Genomic DNA, 23,849 nt, shown 5'->3' on the forward strand with positions numbered 1-23,849 from the left:
CATTTTTTGGCCGGAGAAAATACCGCAGCATGCTGCAGTTTTCTCTCCGGCCAAAAATCCTGAACACTTCCCGGAATGCATTAATGCCGGATCCGGCCCCAAGTGTTCCGACAAGACGGATCTGTTATTTCCGTCCGCGCATGCGCAGACCATTAAATCTGTGGGGGAAAAAAATACCGGATCCGTTTTTCCGGATAACAATCGGAAAGACGGATCCGGTATTGCATCCAGATCAGTCTCACAAATGCATCCATTTGCGTCCAGATTGCCGGAAACCTCTGCCGCAAGTGTGAAAGTACACTAATAAGCAATAAATGATTCCTTCACATTAATTTTTGGAAAAATATAATAACCTTCCAGGAAAACCTGCTATCTTCAGAGAATTCTTCCTGACTTATGCAAGAGGATATCCATCTACAGTGACTATCTCACACAATTGCATGTTTCAGTATTTACAAAATACATAGTTTGAAAGGGAGACTGTGAAATACAGAAATTAGGTTTTTGCTAAAAAGATAACATAAAAAATGTACACAATACACAAGATTTAAAGTAATCTAGCTGGCCAGGCTGCTTTCTTTTGCAGCATGCAAAGAATGCACATAAAACACTGTAAGGGAGGGCGAAGGAGTTTCCAATACTGAGTTTTATCAAATGACTCCACTAGAACAGTATCTAAAATGTCTTGCATTTATTAACGAAAATTATTTATCTTGTGGAGAATGCTCTTAAAAATACTTCTTCAGGAAACCGATGCCTTAGACCTTGTACTTCTCCCTTTGTTTTTTATACCTACAGTTGAATTAGTAGAAATCATTTTGTGATTCTTTTTATGTTGCTCCAAATCTTTCTTTTTAGCAAAGGCTTTACCACAGGTTTTACATTTAAGTAATGAAAAGTTTTTGGTCACCTTAACTTCAATGCCTGCATCACCCCCATCGTTTTTTTTGCTGGAGGTCGAGGACGGATCTTTTTTTGAAGTGTCTTTTTTACCCTTTTCTTGTTTGTGATGTTTTTTTGACGTTTTATCCATAATACACTCAATTGGCTTCTTGATAACTCGACTTTCCAAGTTTGCCGTTATTTTAATCAGAGCACGTTGTGTCTTTTTGTGAACAACTGTTATGTGCCGGATAACATCACGTTTTCGACGGGTCTCATATGAGCAAAGAGGACATCTGTAAAATTTCACAAAAATGCAGTTGCCATCTGTATGCAGCTCAATGTGTTTTGCCAGGTTCTGCTTGGACGTGAATTGCCGTTTGCAGAGTTTACAGTACAGTTGTTTGAAATCAAAGCCAGCAGATAATTTTGACTTTCGATACTTCTTTTTGTCACTGGCAGGTGAAGAAACATTTTTAGGAGAACCTCCATCTCCCTTTGTTTTATTTTTAGCTGCAGATATACACTTTTTCTCCATTGTTGCCCCCTTAGATTCACTTTGAGGGGAACTTGTAGAAGAATGTGAGGAGGAGGAGTCTTCAAGTTTTACTTTGCCATTTGTGACAGCCACATGGCCTTCAGCTGATTTGGTATTATTTTCAGATTGTGATGTTTTATGTACTATTTGCATGTGCTTCTTCAGTAAGTATTTTGAAGTGTACCGTCTATTGCAAATAGAGCAACTAGAAGATGCAAGACTGAAATCTGACTTGGTTGAAGATATTTTTGCACAGGGAATTGTTTTTACTCCTTTTTTAGGCGTTGCAATTTCAGGATTCATACTTTTGCCAGGTTTTGCACTACTTTCTGTTATATAGTCTCGTCTCATACCCCGGTGAACTTCATCAATGTGCCTCCTTGTATTTGCCTTTGTAGCAAACGATTTCTGGCATATGTGACAGCTTTTACCTGTAGAATGGATTACGCTACCAAGTCCTTTCGTAGAAGACAAAGGTGTATTTCGTTGTACCTCGATACATTTCTTGATTTCTTCTAACTTTTTCTTGTGTACTTTTTTAACGTGACGGCGAATGCTCCTTCTACAATTAAAATCTTTTTTGCAAATGCGACATAAAAATGGATTGCTATTGCTAGCTTTCTTAGCAGATCTTGCAACAAAACTGGAAGGATTTGGATTATCTACATTTGAAAAACTAGAAGTATCCTCTGTTGTAGTATTTTCAGAAGGTGAAATCACAGCTTCTGGAGTCAATGATGGTTGAGAGACAGCGACAGACTCCTCCTCCTGAATATCAGAGTCAGGCACACCAGCACTGAGGTTTGCTTCATTGGCAGGCTTAACAACCAGAAACATTGCATTCTGGTTTGTCCGAATAGCTTCTAACTGTACGACCACCTCTGGATTATTTGCTCTTGGGCACACCGACTCCACTAGATCCTTTACTACTTGACTTTGATTATTCCCGTTTGGAGGATCTATATCAGAAACAAACATCAAATCATGTGAGCACTTGTCAGCCGGATCAGCTCTATTGAACCTGGCATATTGTCTGGTAGGGTTGACCCCGCTAATTAACCACCTCCGGACCGCTGTACGCAGATTCGCGTTCCGGAGGTGGCAGCCCTGCGCTCAGCGACGCATATACGCGTCATCTCGCGTGAGCCGGGATTTCCTGTGAACGCGCGCACTCACAGGAACGGAAGGTAAGAGAGTTGATCTCCAGCCTGCCAGCGGCGATCGTTCGCTGGCAGGCTGGAGATGTGTTTTTTTTAACCCCTAACAGGTATATTAGACGCTGTTTTGATAACAGCGTCTAATATACCTGCTACCTGGTCCTCTGGTGGTCCCCTTTGTTTGGATCGACCACCAGAGGACACAGGTAGCTCAGTAAAGTCCCACCAAGCACCACTACACTACACCCCCCCCCGTCACTTATTAACCCCTTATTAGCCCCTGATCACCCCTGATCACCCCATATAGACTCCCTGATCACCCCCCTGTCATTGATTACACCCCTGTCATTGATCAACCCCCTGTAAAGCTCCATTCAGATGTCCGCATGATTTTTACGGATGCACTGATAGATGGATCGGATCCGCAAAACGCATACGGACGTCTGAATGAAGCCTTACAGGGGCGTGATCAATGACTGTGGTTATCACCCCATATAGACTCCCTGATCACCCCCCTGTCATTGATTACACCCCTGTCATTGATTACCCCCCTGTAAAGCTCCATTCAGATGTCCGCATGATTTTTACGGATGCACTGATAGATGGATCGGATCCGCAAAACGCATCCGGACGTCTGAATGAAGCCTTACAGGGGCATGATCAATGACTGTGGTTATCACCCCATATAGACTCCCTGATCACCCCCCTGTCATTGATTACACCCCTGTCATTGATTACCCCCCTGTAAAGCTCCATTCAGATGTCCGCATGATTTTTACGGATGCACTGATAGATGGATCGGATCCACAAAACGCATCCGGACGTCTGAATGAAGCCTTACAGGGGCATGATCAATGACTGTGGTTATCACCCCATATAGACTCCCTGATCACCCCCCTGTCATTGATTACACCCCTGTCATTGATTACCCCCCTGTAAAGCTCCATTCAGATGTCCCCATGATTTTTACGGATGCACTGATAGATGGATCGGATCCGCAAAACGCATACGGACGTCTGAATGAAGCCTTACACGGGCGTGATCAATGACTGTGGTTATCACCCCATATAAACTCCCTGATCACCCCCCTGTCATTGATCACCCCCCCTGTCATTGATCACCCCCCTGTCATTGATCACCCCCCCTGTCATTGATCACCCCCCCTGTCATTGATCACCCCCCCTGTCATTGATCACCCTCTGTAAGGCTCCATTCAGACATTTTTTTGGCCCAAGTTAGCGGAATTTTATTTTTTTTTTCTTACAAAGTCTCATATTCCACTAACTTGTGTCAAAAAATAAAATCTCACATGAACTCACCATACCCCTCACGGAATCCAAATGCGTAAAATTTTTTAGACATTTATATTCCAGACTTCTTCTCATGCTTTAGGGCCCCTAGAATGCCAGGGCAGTATAAATACCCCACATGTGACCCCATTTCGGAAAGAAGACACCCCCAGGTATTCCGTGAGGGGCATATTGAGTCCATGAAAGATTGAAATTTTTGTCCCAAGTTAGCGGAACGGGAGACTTTGTGAGAAAAAAAATAAAAAATATCAATTTCCGCTAACTTGTGCCCAAAAAAAAAAAATTTCTATGAACTCGCCATGCCCCTCATTGAATACCTTGGGGTGTCTTCTTTCCAAAATGGGGTCACATGTGGGGTATTTATACTGCCCTGGCATTCTAGGGGCCCCAAAGCGTGAGAAGAAGTCTGGTATCCAAATGTCTAAAAATGCCCTCCTAAAAGGAATTTGGGCACCTTTGCGCATCTAGGCTGCAAAAAAGTGTCACACATGTGGTATCGCCGTACTCAGGAGAAGTTGGGGAATGTGTTTTGGGGTGTCATTTTACATATACCCATGCTGGGTGAGATAAATATCTTGGTCAAATGCCAACTTTGTATAAAAAAATGGGAAAAGTTGTCTTTTGCCAAGATATTTCTCTCACCCAGCATGGGTATATGTAAAATGACACCCCAAAACACATTCCCCAACGTCTCCTGAATACGGCGATACCACATGTGTGACACTTTTTTGCAGCCTAGGTGGGCAAAGGGGCCCACATTCCAAAGAGCACCTTTAGGATTTCACAGGTCATTTACCTACTTACCACACATTAGGGCCCCTGGAAAATGCCAGGGCAGTATAACTACCCCACAAGTGACCCCATTTTGGAAAGAAGACACCCCAAGGTATTCCGTGAGGGGCATGGCGAGTTCCTAGAATTTTTTATTTTTTGTCACAAGTTAGTGGAAAATGATGATTTTTTTTTTTTCATACAAAGTCTCATATTCCACTAACTTGTGACAAAAAATAAAAACTTCCATGAACTCACTATGCCCATCAGCGAATACCTTGGGGTCTCTTCTTTCCAAAATGGGGTCACTTATGGGGTAGTTATACTGCCCTGGCATTCTAGGGGCCCAAATGTGTGGTAAGGAGTTTGAAATCAAATTCTGTAAAAAATGACGAGTGAAATCCGAAAGGTGCTCTTTGGAATATGGGCCCCTTTGCCCACCTAGGCTGCAAAAAAGTGTCACACATCTGGTATCTCCGTATTCAGTAGAAGTTGGGTAATGTGTTTTGGGGTGTCATTTTACATATACCCATGCTGGGTGAGAGAAATATCTTGGCAAAAGACAACTTTTCCCATTTTTTTATACAAAGTTGGCATTTGACCAAGATATTTATCTCACCCAGCATGGGTATATGTAAAATGACACCTCAAAACACATTCCCCAACTTCTCCCGAGTACGGAGATACCAGATGTGTGACACTTTTTTGCAGCCTAGGTGGGCAAAGAGGCCCATATTCCAAAGAGCACCTTTCGGATTTCACTCGTCATTTTTTACAGAATTTGATTTCAAACTCCTTACCACACATTTGGGCCCCTAGAATGCCAGGGCAGTATAACTACCCCACAAGTGACCCCATTTTGGAAAGAAGAGACCCCAAGGTATTCGCTGATGGGCATAGTGAGTTCATGGAAGTTTTTATTTTTTGTCACAAGTTAGTGGAATATGAGACTTTGTATGAAAAAAAAAAAAAAAAATCCTCATTTTCCATTAACTTGTGACAAAAAATAAAAAATTCTAGGAACTCGCCATGCCCCTCACGGAATACCTTGGGGTGTCTTCTTTCCAAAATGGGGTCACTTGTGGGGTAGTTATACTGCCCTGGCATTCTAGGGGCCCAAATGTGTGGTAAGGAGTTTGAAATCAAATTCTGTAAAAATTGACCTGTGAAATCCGAAAGGTGCTCTTTGGAATATGGGCCCCTTTGCCCACCTAGGCTGCAAAAAAGTGTCACACATGTGGTATCTCCGTACTCAGGAGAAGGTGGGGAATGTGTTTTGGGGTGTCTTTTTACATATACCCATGCTGGGTGAGATAAATATCTTGGTCAAATGCCAACTTTGTATAAAAAAATGGGAAAAGTTGTCTTTTGCCAAGATATTTCTCTCACCCAGCATGGGTATATGTAAAATGACACCCCAAAACACATTCCCCACCTTCTCCTGAGTACGGCAATACCAGATGTGTGACACTTTTTTGCAGCCTAGGTGGGCAAAGGGGCCCATATTCCAAAGAGCACCTTTCGGATTTCACAGGTCATTTTTTTACAGAATTTGATTTCAAACTCCTTACCACACATTTGGGCCCCTAGAATGCCAGGGCAGTATAACTACCCCACAAGTGACCCCATTTTGGAAAGAAGAGACCCCAAGGTATTCGCTGATGTGCATAGTGAGTTCATAGAACTTTTTATTTTTTGTCACAAGTTAGTGGAATATGAGACTTTGTAAGAAAAAAAAAAAAAATCATCATTTTCCGCTAACTTGTGACAAAAAATAAAAAGTTCGATGAACTCACTATGCCCATCAGCGAATACCTTAGGGTGTGTACTTTCCGAAATGGGGTCATTTGTGGGGTGTTTGTACTGTCTGGGCATTGTAGAACCTCAGGAAACATGACAGGTGCTCAGAAAGTCAGAGCTGCTTCAAAAAGCGGAAATTCACATTTTTGTACCATAGTTTGTAAACGCTATAACTTTTACCCAAACCATTTTTTTTTACCCAAACATTTTTTTTTTATCAAAGACATGTAGAACAATAAATTTAGAGCAAAATTTATATATGGATGTCGTTTTTTTTGCAAAATTTTACAACTGAAAGTGAAAAATGTCATTTTTTTGCAAAAAAATCGTTAAATTTCGATTAATAACAAAAAAAGTAAAAATGTCAGCAGCAATGAAATACCACCAAATGAAAGCTCTATTAGTGAGAAGAAAAGGAGGTAAAATTCATTTGGGTGGTAAGTTGCATGACCGAGCAATAAACGGTGAAAGTAGTGTAGGTCAGAAGTGTAAAAAGTGGCCTGGTCTTTCAGGGTGTTTAAGCACTGGGGGCTGAGGTGGTTAAAATGACACCGGTCTTGGTTGTGGCATTCCAAGGGGAAAAAAAAATATTCCATTCTTTATGCAAATAAGGGCTTCAGTGCCTGAAGGGATGGGCCTAACCCCTTGGTGCACCTGAGCTCTTCAGCTTTGAGTGCTGGTCAGACCCCTATGTGTACTGAAGCTCTCATTTGCATAAAGAATACCGTATATACTCGAGTATAAGACGAGTTTTTTGGCACATATTTTTGTGCTCAAAAAGCCTCCTCGTCTTATACTCGAGTCTAGGTCTTAGCTCCGGTAATACAGGCAGTGCGGGGGGCGGCGCTCACTCACTGACGTCACGCGCCTGCGCTGCCTAGTGGGAGAAGGCGCGTGACGTCAGTGAGTGAGCGCTGCTCCCCGCACTGCCTGTATTACCGGAGCAAAGACAAAGTAAGATAACCACAGTTAAAGGTTATTAATTAGTTTAAATATACTGCTGTGAGCGCCGGGGAGGGGGATCTGTGGATGGCACTGTAGGGGGATCTGTGGATGGCACTGTAGGGGGATCTGTGGATGGCACTGTAGGGGGATCTGTGGATGGCACTGTAGGGGGATCTGTGGATGGCACTGTAGGGGGATCTGTGGATGGCACTGTAGGGGGATCTGTGGATGGCACTGTAGGGGGATCTGTGGATGGCACTGTAGGGGGATCTGTGGATGGCACTGTAGGGGGATCTGTGGATGGCAGTGCCATCCACAGATCCCCCTACAGTGCCATCCACAGATCCCCCCTCCCCTAAACAGTGCCATCATTGCACTGTTTAGGGGAGGGGGGATCTGTGGATGGCACTGTTTAGGGGGGAGATCTGTGGATGGCTCCCTGTATTTAATGCAGAGTGTGTGTGTATATAATGCACACACTCTGCATTAAATACAGGGAGTCACCCTCTTGCAGATGTGTGTATATAATGTAGAGTGTGTGCATTATATACACATACACTCTGCATTATAGCTGCATTTCCCACCCTAGTCTTATACTCGAGTCAATAATTTTTCCCTTTTTTTGGGGGTAAAATTAGGGGCTTGGCTTATACTCGGGTCGGCTTATACTCAAGTATATACGGTAAGTCTTTTTTCTAGGGAAAACCACAACCGATTTTCACAACTAAGGTATAATTTTTAATCAGCAGAATCAATCCTAAAAGGCAGTATACATTTTTACTTGATTTATTACTACTTTTTTCATCATATCACTAATATGTATTCTTGCTTCTGTACATGGTGGGGCTTCCACTCCACCTTTGTGTAACTGCCTCTGTTCATAGATAAAGAATTTTTAAAAATTACATAAATCTAAGTGGTTGCTAATTCATACAAAAGAACATAAATACTGATTTTGCACAAAAATCTTCAAGTGCATTAAATATTATGACTAGCACTGGCTTTCTGCCTGACAACTAGGTCTTGCTTAATTTCAAGGTTAGATCATGCACTTAATAAATTATGTAATGTGTAAAGGCTCCTTTAAATTGCTCAATTGAGCAGATGATTGTTGGGAAAAGAAGTGTTCCTTGCAGGCAATGGTCTGCTTGTCAACGATCTCCTCCACACTATGGGAAGGAGCAATTGCTAATGCAGAGTGCTGTTTAGACAGCACGATCTGCTGCCGGCAAACGACGATTTAAGTCTGCAGAAACAATCTATTACCCAATGAAAGAGCGAAACGCCCCTAATCAGCAGCACCTTTACATTGGCCGATTATCTTATGAATGCTTGTTAGTAATTATCTGCCACAACAGTTTTTTTTTATTCTCCAAAATTATACAATAAGAGTCTTATTTAAAGACTTTCAGTAGATATCTTAAAAACCATGAAGGATAAAATATCAGAAAACTATGGCATATAGCTGTTCTTTACTTTACACAACAAATATTCTTCATTTGCTTAAACTGGAATACTCTAATATCAATTCCAAAAAAGTCAAATGTATTGTAAGGCTGGAACTACACATGCTGTATTTGAGGCAGTGGGTCCAAAATGGAGAAAAAGTACAGTAGAAAGATATTACTCTTTGGCTCAAAAATGCTAGAATACAGCACGTGTGAGATTACAGTTCTGTCCTTCGGCATTACATACATCACTTAAAGATGCTTTGGGTGAACTTCCAACATCTTATTGTACTTTTTTTCCAGCAAAAGGCTCACCTTCATCTACCTGCAGCTTGGATAAACAGTAAAATTGTTTGTGTGTGATCAAATTCGGCAATCCTCGGAAGAGGCTGCGACAAGATTTACATTCGAATATAGTGTCTACTTCTCGTAATAGCATCAGTCTAAGCTGCTTCGTGCCTATAAAAAAATAAAAAATAAAAAGTAAAACAAATGTCGCCTCAAATTAGAGACTGTATACACATACAATATGCAAATTAACAAAAATGAGGGAAGGTAATACAGCTCAACACTAAACCACTTTGCAAGATCCAAATCTCGGGCAAATAACAGAAATCCAGCACTGCACCTTGATAAAACGATTCTTTATTGGTGACTTCTTAAAAAGATCCATAAAGAACCGTTTTATCGAGACACAGTGCTGGATTTCTTTTACCATACACATACAATATATTCAAAACTGCATCAAACACTCCAATCAGGCCATAAGGGGGAGTGGTAAACAGGGGAGAGGAGGACATGGAGCAGGGCTCTGAGGAGCTAGGCCTGCCTCTGGGTTCTCCGATCACCTAATTTGCATAAAAATAAAAGTAATAACTATACTGTAACGACAGGGATCATTTTATTTGTCATAATCAACCCTACCAGACGGCATGAATGGTTAAACAGAGTTGATCATTTTGATAGATGCAATTTAAGAAGAGAAAAAGCAAAACTAGCATTAAAAATTGTTTAAAGAGGACCTTTCACCAGAGGAAAGCCTCTAAACTAACTATACAGAGGTGTAGAGCGGCGCCCAGGGATCCCCCTGCACCGCTCCGTTTGCCCGGTACAGCCTCCGGTATGTAAGGAGTTAGGCTCCACCCATTTGATCCTGCCGGCGTCTTCTTCTCCTATGCTGTAGCGCTGGCCAATGGCAGCGCTCAGCTCATAGCCTGGCTATGAGCTGAGCGCTGCCATTGGCCAGCGCTACAGCATAGGAGAAGAAGACGCCGGCAGGATCAAATGGGTGGAGCCTAACTCCTTACATACCGGAGGCTGTACCGGGCGAACGGAGCGGCGCCCGGGGATAACAGTAAGTGCAGGGGGATCCCTGGGCGCCGCTCTACACCTCTGTATAGTTAGTTTAGAGGCTTTCCTCTGGTGAAAGGTCCTCTTTAATAGAGGTAGTGAGAGATTGAAATACCTATATGCATCCTCCTAATAAATATAAAAACAGTTTCTAACCAACCAGAAATATTCCAAACACATACATACTATATATGAATTGTGCCTAAATTGTTCTTTCATTGTTGAAGGGTGCGTATCAAGACTTAGCCCCCATATACAGAATTGCGGATAAGCATCTGATTGGTGGGGATCCAATCACTGGAACCCCCATGAGACCAGTGAACATGGGTTCCCAATTCCCCTAAATGCATGGAGTGGAGCCATGACTCCATTTATTCTTTATGGGACTGCCAGGGATAGCCAAGCGCTGTGCTCAGCTATTATCAGCAGTTCCACAGAGAACGAGTGAAGCAGTGGCATTCATGCTCAACTACTATTGAATTCATTTGGGGAATCAGGACCAGCAATGTTAAGACCACATTTGGCGTGTCCATTTACCATATGCACTGAGAAAACCTCCAGACTAAACATGCACAACTACAGACCAAAACAAATAACAAAAGGGCATCCATTTGACATAAGCTATGCATATACTGTATATGTTGGTATACATTTCATTTTCTTTACTGTACAGGAAAAATCTTGGTGGGGGACTCCGCATCCGAGAACCTCTGCAGTATACACACAGTCGAATCACATTATTATGACCACTTCCTACTTCTGACATCGGCAACAGGTAGCACATGAAGGAAGTAACGTGTCATGAGCTGGCTTGGTGGGCATATAAGGTGTGCGATAGGCTGTCTGCACACATATCCCTTGTTGCTGTCATGGGGAAAAGGGGCGAATTATCAGAGTTGCAAAAAGGGATGATTATTGGCTTTCAGGCCAAAGGTGTATTGCTGAAACTATGTGTTAACTGTTCGCATGCTGCTGTGGCTAAAGTGTATAGTGAGAGGACAAATGGTACCATTGTTAATAAGCGACATGGAGGCTGTGGAGCATCCACGTGCCATTGATGCGAGAGGTAAATGCTGGCTACAAAGGTGTGCAAGGGTGGACTGACCTGCTGCTGTTGAGCAGCTCATAGCAAAATGAACCAGGGCCCTACCAGACGTGTCTAAAACAACACAGTTCCCTACACCTACTGCGTATAGGGCTCAGAAGAAGATGGATGGTCACTGCACCTCTGCAGGAAAGGAAAAGCTTAAATTTTCACCACAGTATCGGAATTGGACCTCCCCTGACTGGCAAAGGGTTGTATTCTCTGACGAGTCAAGTTTCCTGCTTCATCAAACTGATGGACCTTGGTGTGTCAGAAGAGAAACATCAGAGAGCACACACCCTACAACCATTGCTGGAAGAAGACAAGCTGGTGATGGGAGTGTTATGGTCTGGGGAATATTGTGGCATTCTCTGGGCCCACTCATCCATTTAGAAGGCTCTCTCAACCGATTTGGGTATGAATCCATCCTTGCAGATCACGTACACCCATGCATGCTGATGGTCTTCCCTAGGGCAGATGGAATCTTCCAGTAAGACAATGCAACATGTAACACTGCTAGAAATGTCCGACACTGGTAGGAAATGCATGACCAAGACTTCCAAGTACTACTGGCCCCCTAATTCCACAGACTTTAAGCCAATTGATCATCTGTGGTACCACCTCGATCGTCGCATTCGCTTCATCGATCCTCCCCACGCATCCCCCAGCAGATGTGGAATGCACTGCATTCAGCATGGCTCCAGATCCCTGTGACAACCTACCAGGACCTTATTGAGCGACTCCCAGCCTGTCTAACTGCTGACAGTGCTGAACACGGCAGTTACTCTGGATATTAGAAGGTGGTCATAATAATGTGATTCGACTGTGTACTTCTGATACATTTCTAAGTTAACATATAAAGTAATGTCAAGAAAAATATATCCACTTTTTTTTTAAAATAATGTTCTCACGCTACTTTGATGGCTATAAAAGATTGCAAAAAAAAAAAAAAAATTGCAAATATGTTTTACTGGCAACTACAATATTGCTTCACTTCTGTACTATGGAAGACTGTAAGAGATTCCAGTCTCATAAAATGATAACATAAGGTATGCAATCAATTTATGATTGATAGGGTCTGACGTTTACCTCCCCCCCTCCGTCACCAATCCTGATACTGTGGTCCCCTCACCGACACAGTGGCTGTTTAGGGAACTACAATATGTCCTATTTACATGAATGGAACTGTGCTGCAGTTCCTGTACAAAGTGGGTGGGGGAAAGACATTCTCAGGATCGGTGCTGTACCAGAGGTCGGACTGGCATTGATCATAAAGTGACTGCATATCCCAGCAATATGCTATTAGTTTATGTGAATACCCATTCAACTACATATTTTATTATTTAGGTAAAAATAAGAGATATCATACCCGATCTGAAACATTCAATAATTTGTAGAATGCCTGATTTCGCAGTCTGAACAGGCTGTTGTAATAACGGTGGGTCTCCAGGCTCCAAAACCTTTTCTGCAATATAGAAATGATCCACAGAGCATTCAGTGAAACATTCTTGATAGGCAGCTCATCATTTTTTGAGGTTTCATAAATGTGTTTGTGATGTACAGATCTTATGTCATTTCTAGCACAGAGTATGTGTAAACGTCTTGAGGGGAAGGTCACACGGGGTGGAATTTCTCACAATTCTGTAGAAATATAGCATTTGCTGTAGATTTGTCATGGATTTCACCCTATGCATTGCAAAGAGTGAATCCACAGCATTAATCATCATGCTGTGGCACACTGCAGGTCAATTTCTGCTGTAGATGCATTCCACAATTTGGTAATTTCCCATTCACTTCACTGGTACTGTAATGTGCTGACTTTCCACATGTAATTCTGCTTCGGAAAGTCTGCAGTGCATCTGCCACATGTGAACATACCCTAAAGCTACATTCACCCAACAGTGAAAAACAGCTGTCACACGACCATTTTAAGAACATTGTTAGTCAATGGGTTATTCACACGGCTGTATTTCCCGTGAAAAACGGCCATAAAAAAAACAGGACTTGTCCTAATTTGTCAATTTTCAAGGGGACCAATTCTAACAGCCGTTTCCCAGAAAGGCAGCGTGTGACAGAGGTAATCAGAATATTCTGATTCAGCTTTACAGTTATTTGTTTCAGTAAATACTTCTATTCCCATGAAATAAAAATTCTTGTTCAGCTTTTCTTAAAACTGTAGGAGTGTGCTGTTCCTCTTTTATTCCTCCTAGAAATGCATGCATACACTGAAAATTGGTACCATTCCCCTTGTCAAAAGGGTGCATCCTTATGTGGTCAGTAAACATTGGACTGTTTAATTCAGTAAACATTGGACTGTTTAATTCAGTGCTCAGCAATAATTTTTTTAACAAAGAAAGTGACAAGTAAAATGAAAAAGAAATTAAAAAAAAAAATACAGAAAATATACCACTAAATAAATAGATAAATTTATCAAATACGAGCTTTCTGATCACAGATTCCCTCTTAATAAAAATGTTCCCTCTTAATAAAAATGACTTCTAAAAGGGACTTTTTCATGCAGAAGAGTATCTAAAATTACCGTAACATGCTGTGGAGAAATATAAAGTCTAGAAACCGAAAACAGGAAACCGGTAGTAACATGTTTTCTATCTGGTACAAAGTAATAAATCCATAAGCTGGTCAGAGTATCTGAAGGCTGTTTTTATTTGTTGTGCTCACATATGCATACTGTAATTGAAGAGAATACAGAATGTCACCAGGCGCAAGTGCCAAAAGGAAGAAAAACTTACCTTTTATATTCTGAGATATAAAAGTAAGAGATAATAAAACAACCAATCTGGACAGAGATATAACCCTCTTGCAGGAATTTTCATGTAGTCCTAGGATACCTCACAGAATCGTTCTTCACCGTCAAGTCTTAACACCGGCAGATGATATAATGTTCTTTACTCCAGGCATGCTCCACAGAAAAACCTTTATCAGGAACGATAATAGTGAAGCTGTGTGATTTATGGTACTCACAAACACAAATGAAAAGCAGCGTGTGCCCCAGAAGAAGTTTTTGAGCGGAACTCAAGTTGGGCTAGTAGCTGTGAGAAATCAGCGTGGATTTTATGCGCTTTTGTGTGCTTCATGTGCCTAATTTTCATTTGTGTTTGTGAGTACCATAAATCACACTGCTGTTTTACTGAATTGTGCGATGGTTCACTATTCTGGGCGGCTCTGATAAAGGTTTTTCTGTGGAGCATGTCTGGACTAAAGAGGACCTTTCACCACTCCTGACAGGCCCGTTTTAATAGCTTCATGCATTCCCCATGTAATAATAATTCTGGAGCATCTATTCTTATGACTCCATGCTGTGCCATTCCTTCATTTTTTTCTACTAGAAGATATGAATAAATTGCTAGCAGTCTGCAGTAAGGGTACAGAGGGGTGTTACCAGTTGTGTCCCTGCACAGTCTCACTTTATCCAAACAGACTGTGGTTACCACCCCTCTGTACCTTCACTGGGGAATGCATGAAGCTATTAAGACAGGCATGTCAGGAGTGGTGAAAAGTTCTCTTTAACCCCTTAAGGACTCAGCCCTATTTCACCTTAAGGACTTGGCCATTTTATGCAAATCTGACCAGTGTCACTTTAAGTGCTGATAACGTTAAAATGCTTTGACTTATCCAGGCCATTCTGAGATAGTTTTTTCGTCACATATTGTACTTCATAACACTACTAAAATGAAGTTAAAAAAAATTCATTTTTATTTATAAGAAAATTCCAAATTTACCAAAAATTTGTAAAAAATTGCAAATTTCCAAGTTTCAATTTCTCTACTTCTATAATACATAGTAATACCTACAAAAATAGTTATTACTTTACATTCCCCATATGTCTACTTCATGTTTGGATCATTTTGGGAATGATATTTTATATTTTGGGGATGTTATAAGGCTTAGAAGTTTAGAAGCAAATCTTGAAATTTTTCAGAAATTTTCAAAAACCCAATTTTTAGGGACCAGTTCAGGTCTGAAGTCACTTTGCGAGGCTTACATAATAGAAACCACCCAAAAATGACCTCATTCTATAAACTACACCCCTCAAGGTATTCAAAACTGATTTTACAAACTTTGTTAACCCTTTAGGTGTTCCACAAGAATTAATGGAAAATTTAACTTTTTTGGCAGATTACAAAGCAAGGGTTAACAGCCAAACCAAACTCAATATTTATGGCCCTGATTCTGTCGTTTACATAAACACCCCATATGTGGTAAACTGCTGTACGGGCACACGGCAGGGCGCAGAAGGAAAGGAATGCCATACGGTTTTTGGAAGGCAGATTTTGCTGGACTGGTTTTTTTGACACCATTTGAAGCCCCCCTGATGCACCCCTAGAGTAGAAACTCCATAGAAGTGACCCCATCTAAGAAACTACACCCCTTAAGGTATTCAAAACAGATTTTACAAACGTCGTTAACCCTTTAGGTGTTCCACAAGAGTTATTGGCAAATGGAGATGAAATTTCAGAATTTAAATTTTTGGGCAAATTTTCCATTTTAATCAATTTTTCCGAGTAACAAAGCAAGGGTTAACAGCCAAACAAAACTCAATATTTATGGCCCTGATTCTGTAGTTTACAGAAACACCCCATATGTGGTCGTAAACAGCTGTACGGGCACACGGCAGGGCGCAGAAGGAAAGGAATGCCATACAGTTTTTTGAAGGCAGATTTTGCTGGACTGTTTTTTTTGACACCATGTCCCATTTGAAGCCCCCCTGATGCACCCCTAGAGTAGAAACTCCAAAAAAGTGGCCCATTTTAGAAACTACGGGATAGGGTGGCAGTATTGTTCGTACTAGTTTACATATGATTTTTGGTTGCTCTATATTACACTTTTTGTGAGGCAAGATAACAAGAAATAGCTGTTTTGGTACCGTTTTTATTTTTTGTTATTTACAACATTCATCTGACAGGTTAGATCATGTGATATTTTTATAGACCAGGTTGTCACAGATGCGGCGATACCTAATATGTATGCTTTTTTTTTATTTATGTAAGTCTTACACAATGATTTCTTTTTTGAAGCAAAAAAAAAATCATGTTTTAGTGTTTCCATAGTCTGAGAGCCATAATTTTTTGAGTTTTTGGGCGATTACCTTGGGTAGGGTATGATTTTTGCGGGATGAGATGATGGTTTTATTGGCACTATTTTGGGGTGCGTGTGACTTTTTGATCGCTTGCTATTACACTTTTTGTGATGTACGGTGACAAAAAATGGTTTATTTAGCCCAGTTTTTATTTTAAATTTTTTACGGTGTTCATCTGAGGGGTTAGGTCATGTGATATTTTTATAGAGCCGGTCGATACGAACGTGGCGATACCAAATATGTATACTTTTTTTTTTATTTATGTAAGTTTTACACAATAACAGCTTTTTTTAGTGTCTCCATATTCTGAGTTATAGTTTTTTTTATTTTTTGGGCGATTGTCTCAGGTAGGGGCTTATTTTTTGCGGGATGAGGTGACGGTTAGACTGGTACTATTTTGGTGGGCAAACGCCTTTTTGATCGCTTGCTGTTGTACTTTTTGTGATGTAAAGTGACAAAAAAATTGTTTATTTAGCACAGTTTTTATTTTTTATGGTGTTCATCTGAGGAGTTAGGTCATGTGAAATGTTTATAGAGCGATACCTAATATGTATACTTTTTTTTCCCCCTACTTTTTACTTTATTTGGGGAAAATTAAGTTTTTGTTTATTTTTACTTGAAACTTAATTTTTTGGGGGGGGAAAACTTTATTTTTTCAACTTTTATTTTTTTTTTCACTTTATTTTTTGTCCCACTTTGGGACTTGAACTTTTGGGGGTCTAATCCTTTACAATGCATTCCAATACTTCTGTATTGGAATGCATTGGCTGTATGAGTAATACTGTGTGTATTACTCATACAGCTTCCGGCCTGTGAGATCCAGGGGGCTGGATCTCACAGGCACATCACAGGAAGGCAGCGGCGATGCCTCAGGAAGGCATCGCGCTGCCTTCCATGCCATCAGGTCCCCCCTACAGCCCCATGGGGACCCGATGGCACTGCCGCCGCCGCATCAGGTAAAAGCCGGAAACCGCAGGTCTGAATTGACCTGCGGTTTGCGGCGATCGCCGATGCGAAAGGAGGGGGGGGTCACATGACCCCCCCCCGGCATTGTGACAGGATGCCCGCTGAATGATTTCAGCGGACATCCCGTTCCGATTAACCCCCGCCGCGCCGCAATGTATTTTTAAAGTTAGGACGTACCGGTACGTCCTGGGTTCTTAAAGAGGACCTTTCACTGATCCTGACATTGTGAACTAAGTATATAGACATGGAGAGCGGCGCCCGGGGATCTCACTGCACATACTATTATCCCTGGGCGCCGATATGCCCTCGCAGTGCAGAGCTCACAGCCTGGGGGGTTCTTTTGTCCCAGGCTGTGAGCTTTGCGCTGCGACTGGCCAGCGCTACAGCAGAACAAGGGCAGACTCCGCCTACGATTACTTAGTGACCGAAATCTCCACCTACCATAACTTACTGACCGAAGATACCGGAGGGCATAGCGGGAGAACGGAGCGGCGCCCAGGGATAATAGTAAGTGCAGTGAGATCCCCGAGCGCCGCTCTCTATGTCTGTATGCTTAGTTTACATTTTTTATTCTAGTGAAAGGTTCTCTTTAAGCCTCATTCACAGGTCAGTGTTCGGTCAGTGATTTCAATCAGTGATTTTGAGCCAAAACCAGGTGCGGCTCTAAACACAGAACAGGTGCAGATCTTATACTTTCTCTGTGCAGGCTCCAATCCTGGTTTTGGCTGACAATCACTGATGGAAATCACTGACCAAAACCCTGATGTGTGAATGAGGCTTTATACAACCATTTTGGCAGATGCTCAAAAATACTATTAGAAGAATCAGTAACAGAGAGGTCTCCTTGGCACCCATCCTCCAATGGCATCCGTCTAAAGATTTTAAGCTGGCTAGATGTCTCATAACATGGTTTATATGGAGAGACAAAGACTCGCCAACGATTGCTCAATGGCAGGCAAAGGTGGATCAGGAGGAGCTGTATGGCTGGGAGACAAAGACCAGACACAAATTTCCAGAGGATAAATTAGATCACCAGAATACAAGTCTCAGAAAACCCCTTTAAACTGTCTAATACATGTTAGAAATATGTTCTCCAAGGCTGTTTAAAAAGTTAAATTTTCCTGTACATTCCTACTGCTTCATACCACTACAGATTTTATGCAAATCCCTTTATCGCAGTTAAATTATTACATGGCCGACAAGTACTACATTGACTTCAACAGTACAGCAATCTTAGTATAACAGTAGAAATAACTATTGCTGATAGACAGTGAGCAGTAGACCCTGCACAACAAGATTTGCAGCTGGAGATCTTTGACAAATGAGATGTGACAGACTTGTAATGTTCCAGAACGTGATGGATACCAGTTTGTAAAAAAATGACAGATTTTTCAGGTTCTTGATCAACAAGAGAGAACATGGCAGCAGACGACAACGTCCTCCACAAAAGCTTGGAGATTGATCAGGTTGCCAACTTTATGCAGTGAGATTACTGCTGGTTTAGGCCTCATGCACACGACCGTTGTTTTATTCCGTGTCCGTTGTTCCGTTTTTTGTGATTTTCTGCGGACCCATTGACTTTCAATGGGTCTGTTGAAAACTCGGCTAATGCACCGTTTGTCATCTGCGTCCGTGATCCGTGGTTCCAGTCCGTCAAAAAAATATAACCTGTCCTATTTTTTTCACGGAAAACGGTTCGTGGACCCATTCAAGTCAATGGGACCGTGAAAAAACGCGGAGGCACACAAGATTGTCATCCGAGTCCGTTTTTTTCCTATCATTTGCATGGCAAACTTGACTTAGGCTTTTTTTTTACTTTCCTTCATGTCTGGTGATCCTCCAAAAATAAAGGAAGACACACGGAAACAAAAACGGATCACGGAACAACGGAACCCCATTTTGAGGAATGGAACACAACAATGGTCGTGTGCATGAGGCCTTAGGTCCGCAATAAAAACGGATGACATACGTTATGCCATCTGTTTTTTTTTTTTTGCGGATCCATTGTAACAATGCCTAAAACGGACAAGAATAGGATATGTTCTATTTTTTTTGCAGGGCTACGGAACGGACATACTGATGCGGACAGCACACCGTGTGCTGCCCACATTTTTTGCGGACCCATTGAAATGAATGGGTCCGCATCCTATCTGCAAAAAAAACGGACACGGAAACAAAATAAGTTTGTATGCATGTAGTCTTATTCTGTCATGCACCATTATCACTCCTACAAGTTCTTATTTTGCATTGTAATCCACTCCCTTCATATGTTATGCATTTTATTAAAAGGGACATCCTCTTAGCAGCTCAATGAATGATGACTAGGCATAAGAACAGTCCATGACCATTTACATTGTGCTCAGGTCTTAGTGGAGCTGCCTTGCCTAGCGAGCTCTGTATCGTTTTGCTTAAAGGGAACCTGTCATGTGGATATTTGATTATAATCTAACTAATTATATACAATCATTAACTACTAAAAAGTGCCTTAGGGCTCTTTCACACTTGCGTTCTTGTCTTCCGGCATAGAGTTCCGTCGTCGGGGCTCTATGCCGGAAGAATCCAGATCAGGATTATCCCAATGCATTCTGAATGGAGAGAAATCCGTTCAGGATGCATCAGGATGTCTTCAGTTCCGGAACGGAACGTTTTTTGGCCGGAGAAAATACCGCAGCATGCTGCGCTTTTTGCTCCGGCCAAAAATCCGGAACACTTGCCGCAAGGCCGGATACGGAATTAATGCCCATTGAAAGGCATTGATCCGGATCCGGCCTTAAGCTAAACGTCGTTTTGGCGCATTGCCGGACCCGACATTTAGCTTTTTCTGAATGGTTACCATGGCTGCAGGGACGCTAAAGTCCTGGCAGCCATGGTAAAGTGTAGCGGGGAGCGGGGGAGCAGCATACTTACCGTCCGTGCGGCTCCCGGGGCGCTCCAGAGTGACGTCAGGGCGCCCCAAGCGCATGGATCATGTGATCGCATGGACACGTCATCCATGCGCATGGGGCGCTCTGACGTCATTCTGGAGCGCCCCGGGAGCCGCACGGACTGTAAGTATACTGCTCCCCCGCTCCCCACTACTACTATGGCAACCAGGACTTTAATAGCGTCCTGGGTGCCATAGTAACACTGAACGCATTTGGAAGACGGTTCCGTCTTCAAATGCTTTCAGTACACTTGCGTTTTTCCGGATCCGGAGTGTAATTCCGGCAAGTGGAGTACACGCCGGATCCGGACAACGCAAGTGTGAAAGAGGCCTTAGATGTATTCACTTACTGGTGTGACAGATGGTTACCTCATAATATACACACAAAGATGCCACATGTCACATGCTAATGAGCTGATTTGAGTCCGGCGTGATGTCATTGAGTCCAGCGTATATTTAATTCAGAGCTATAGCCACTCCCCTGCCCACCTGCTGCTGATTCATATGGAAAAAAACTGTCAATCAGCAGCAGGTGGGCGGGGAGAGTCAGGAGCTCATAAATATTCATGACTCATCATTATCAGCTGGATCTTTTCAATACAAGATGTTGGCAGATTGACTGGGTCAATTAAAGAAAGTGACCCAGCATTTTGCTAAGAGAATCAATCACTTATTTATGTTGCCCTTAATTAGGACACCATAAAACTGGTGACAGGTTCCCTTTAAAAGGAAGTCTGTTGAGTCAGCATACAGCTGCAATGATGTACAGCCAGGGCTGGGGGGGCAAACGGGGCAATTGCCCAGGGCTCTCTTTTTGAAAGGGGACCCCTGCAGTTTTCACACTTAGTTGTGCTGACGGTGGGAGCCTTTTTTTGCATTCAAATGCGTTATTTTTCTCCTCCACATGCTCCCCAAGTGCCTATCTAACATGCTGCAGAGGGCCCCTCCCCCCCCTATCTCACCAGACATCTGCACAGCATTATTCACAATCCTGCTGCCACAGACCGGCATCAGGATGTTCTTTGTGGGCGGAGCTAACATAGCCCCGCCCCCTGTCATTTGCCTGCACTTGCTCCTGGCTGCAAGGCTTAAACCAGACTGGGATGACTGGACCTTCTGCTCCATCCGACGACCCCTAGACTCTGATGTCAGCTGCTGGACTGCAGGGGCTCCCAGGACCCTCTTATCAAAGCAAGTGGCCTGCTCTCTCTCCAGCTGGTAAATCCATCCAGTCAAAAACACGCAGCAGTGTCTGTGGAGGAGGGGGGTGCAGGGCTGCTGGGGGTCACACTCATTGTAGCAGCCCTGCACTGCCCTCAAGTACTGAGGGTCACTGACCTGTGAGTTCCCATTGTGAGCTCCATGTTTCCCCTGTGCCCCCTCAGCGAGTTTCCCTTGCCACTTGTGTCCCCCCTCTGTGTGGGCTCCCTGTGCGCCCCCCTCTGTGTGGGCTCCCTGTGCACCCCCCTCTGTGTGGGCTCCCTGTGCACCCCCCTCTGTGTGGGCTCCCTGTGCACCCCCCTCTGTGTGGGCTCCCTGTGCACCCCCCTCTGTGTGGGCTCCCTGTGCACCCCCCTCTGTGTGGGCTCCCTGTGCCAGTTGTGTGTGCCACATATGTGAGCTCCCTCTGCGGGCCCCTGTGTGAGCTGTGTGTGTTGTCTATGTCCCCTATGTAAGCTCCTTGTTCTCTCTATGGGAGCTTCTTGTGCCCCCTGTGTGCGCTCCTTGTGTCCTGTGGGCTCCATATGACTCCAGTATGAGCTAGGTCTGCAGCACTTTTATGGCACAACCAAACGGCGTGCTCATGTGGTGCTTGTGAGTCCAGCAGTGAGCCCAGTGACGTCACCAGCACTGATGGGTGGGCTTTATTTGTAAAGCGCTGTGGAATATGGTGGCGCTATATAAATAAATTTTATTATAATTATTTATCGCTGCCCTAGCCTGTAAAGTGGCCGGAGGGGTGAAGATGGGGATATGTCTGGGTTCAGCTCTGAACCCGGGCAACCCCTTGAAACCAATGAAGACGACATTGTTTAGGTGGTCTGCATTGTCAATGGGGGCAGGGCGTTATTATATAGATTTATATAGATTAAGAATCTGAGGTGAACATCTGAATCCAAATTAGCAGTGTCTTTTTTTTTCAGTACTTGGGGGGGAGCAGAACAGGGCTGCTAATAAAGGCATCTGTAGAGCCAAGTCACACATGGCGGCAGTATTACAGCCAGATCCCCCATCACAGTGTGTCATCCACAGGTCCCCCATCACAGTGTGTCATCCACAGGTCCCCCATCACAGTGTGTCATCCACAGGTCCCCCATCACAGTGTGTCATCCACAGGTCCCCCATCACAGTGTGTCATCCACAGGTCCCCCATCACAGTGTGTCATCCACAGGTCCCACATCACAGTGTGTCATCCAAAGATCCCCCATAACAGTGTGTCATCCAAAGATCCCCCATAACAGTGTGTCATCCACAGATCCCCCATAACAGCGGCATCCACAGATCCCCCATTAACAGTGTCATCCACAGATCCCCCATTAACAGTGTCATACACAGATCCTCCATTAACAGTGTCATACACAGATCCTCCATTAACAGTGTCATGCACAGATCCCCCATAACAGTGTGCATGTGCAGCATTATCTCTATTCACTGCTATGGAATTGCCAGTGATCAGCTATTTACAGAGCCATGCATGCACATTGTGCGCTCCCTTCACTTCAGGGGCCCGGATGGAACAACCCCTTTTTTTTACTTGTGGTTTTATAAACTGCACCATAGAAAAAAATAAGTGCCCTGGCCATTCTTCATGCAGGTTCCATGTCCAGAATTCCCATTGAAAATAGGCAAGAATGAAAATCCACAGCAAAACTGCATTAAAAATTGTGTTATAAAATGCATCAGAAAAAAAGAAACACATCCAAAAAAAAACGGATGCAGATTCTGCATTAGGTTTTTTTAAGCACAGAAAATACTCTGTGTGAACATATCCAAAGAGGCTGCAGGATCAGCAGTTTACAGTGGAAAGGCTAAATAAAGAGAGATAATGTGGCATTCTGCAATCAGCTGCTGTGGTGCAACCGCTATCCGTGCCTACAAAGTCCTGTCAGACTTAGACCTCTTGCACACGACCGTATGCCCTCCAAGACATACGGTCCGTGAGCGGGCCATATGTCTCGGAGCAGCATTGATCTTATGAGTGCGGGACAATATGGTCCAATATTTCAGGCCCTTATGGTCCAATATTTCAGGATTTGGGGTCCACTTTCAATTTTGCCCAAGGCCACACTTTGTCTAAAACCGTCTCTGTGTACAGCATTCACATATCACTGGGATATGCAATAAGGGAGCAAAATAAAAATATAGCGGTCTGGCTCCAAAACTGAAAACTGAATATTCCAGGAGAAAAGATTGGACTATAATTATATATAGAACAATTATTGGGGATGGGGGCTGTGAGTTTTTTTTCCCCCTTAGGAAAAATGCTGTCAAAGTAAGGGCTCATGCACACGACTGTTGGCAAATTGCGGATCCGCAAAACATGGATACCGGTCATGTTTATTCTGCTTTTTGCAG

General features: G+C 43.0%; 1 protein-coding gene across 2 annotated transcripts in view; it reads right to left on the reverse strand.

Moving 5' to 3' along the window:
• Positions 1-233: 233 nt before the first annotated feature.
• The window catches only part of ZNF800 (zinc finger protein 800), a 55,317-nt gene continuing 31,701 nt past the window's right edge, over positions 234-23,849 (reverse strand). For both annotated transcript variants that reach the window (XM_040411931.1, XM_040411923.1), the window contains 3 exons: positions 12,655-12,750; positions 9,167-9,310; positions 234-2,379 (listed from right to left, as the gene is read on the reverse strand). In XM_040411931.1, the coding sequence (XP_040267865.1) occupies positions 743-2,379; positions 9,167-9,310; positions 12,655-12,750 (1,877 nt within the window). In that variant the 3' untranslated portion in view covers positions 234-742. The remainder of the gene's footprint in view (positions 2,380-9,166; positions 9,311-12,654; positions 12,751-23,849) is intronic.

Source organism: Bufo bufo, chromosome 1 (assembly GCF_905171765.1).
Source record: "Bufo bufo chromosome 1, aBufBuf1.1, whole genome shotgun sequence".
Classification (NCBI taxonomy): Eukaryota; Metazoa; Chordata; class Amphibia; order Anura; family Bufonidae; genus Bufo; species Bufo bufo.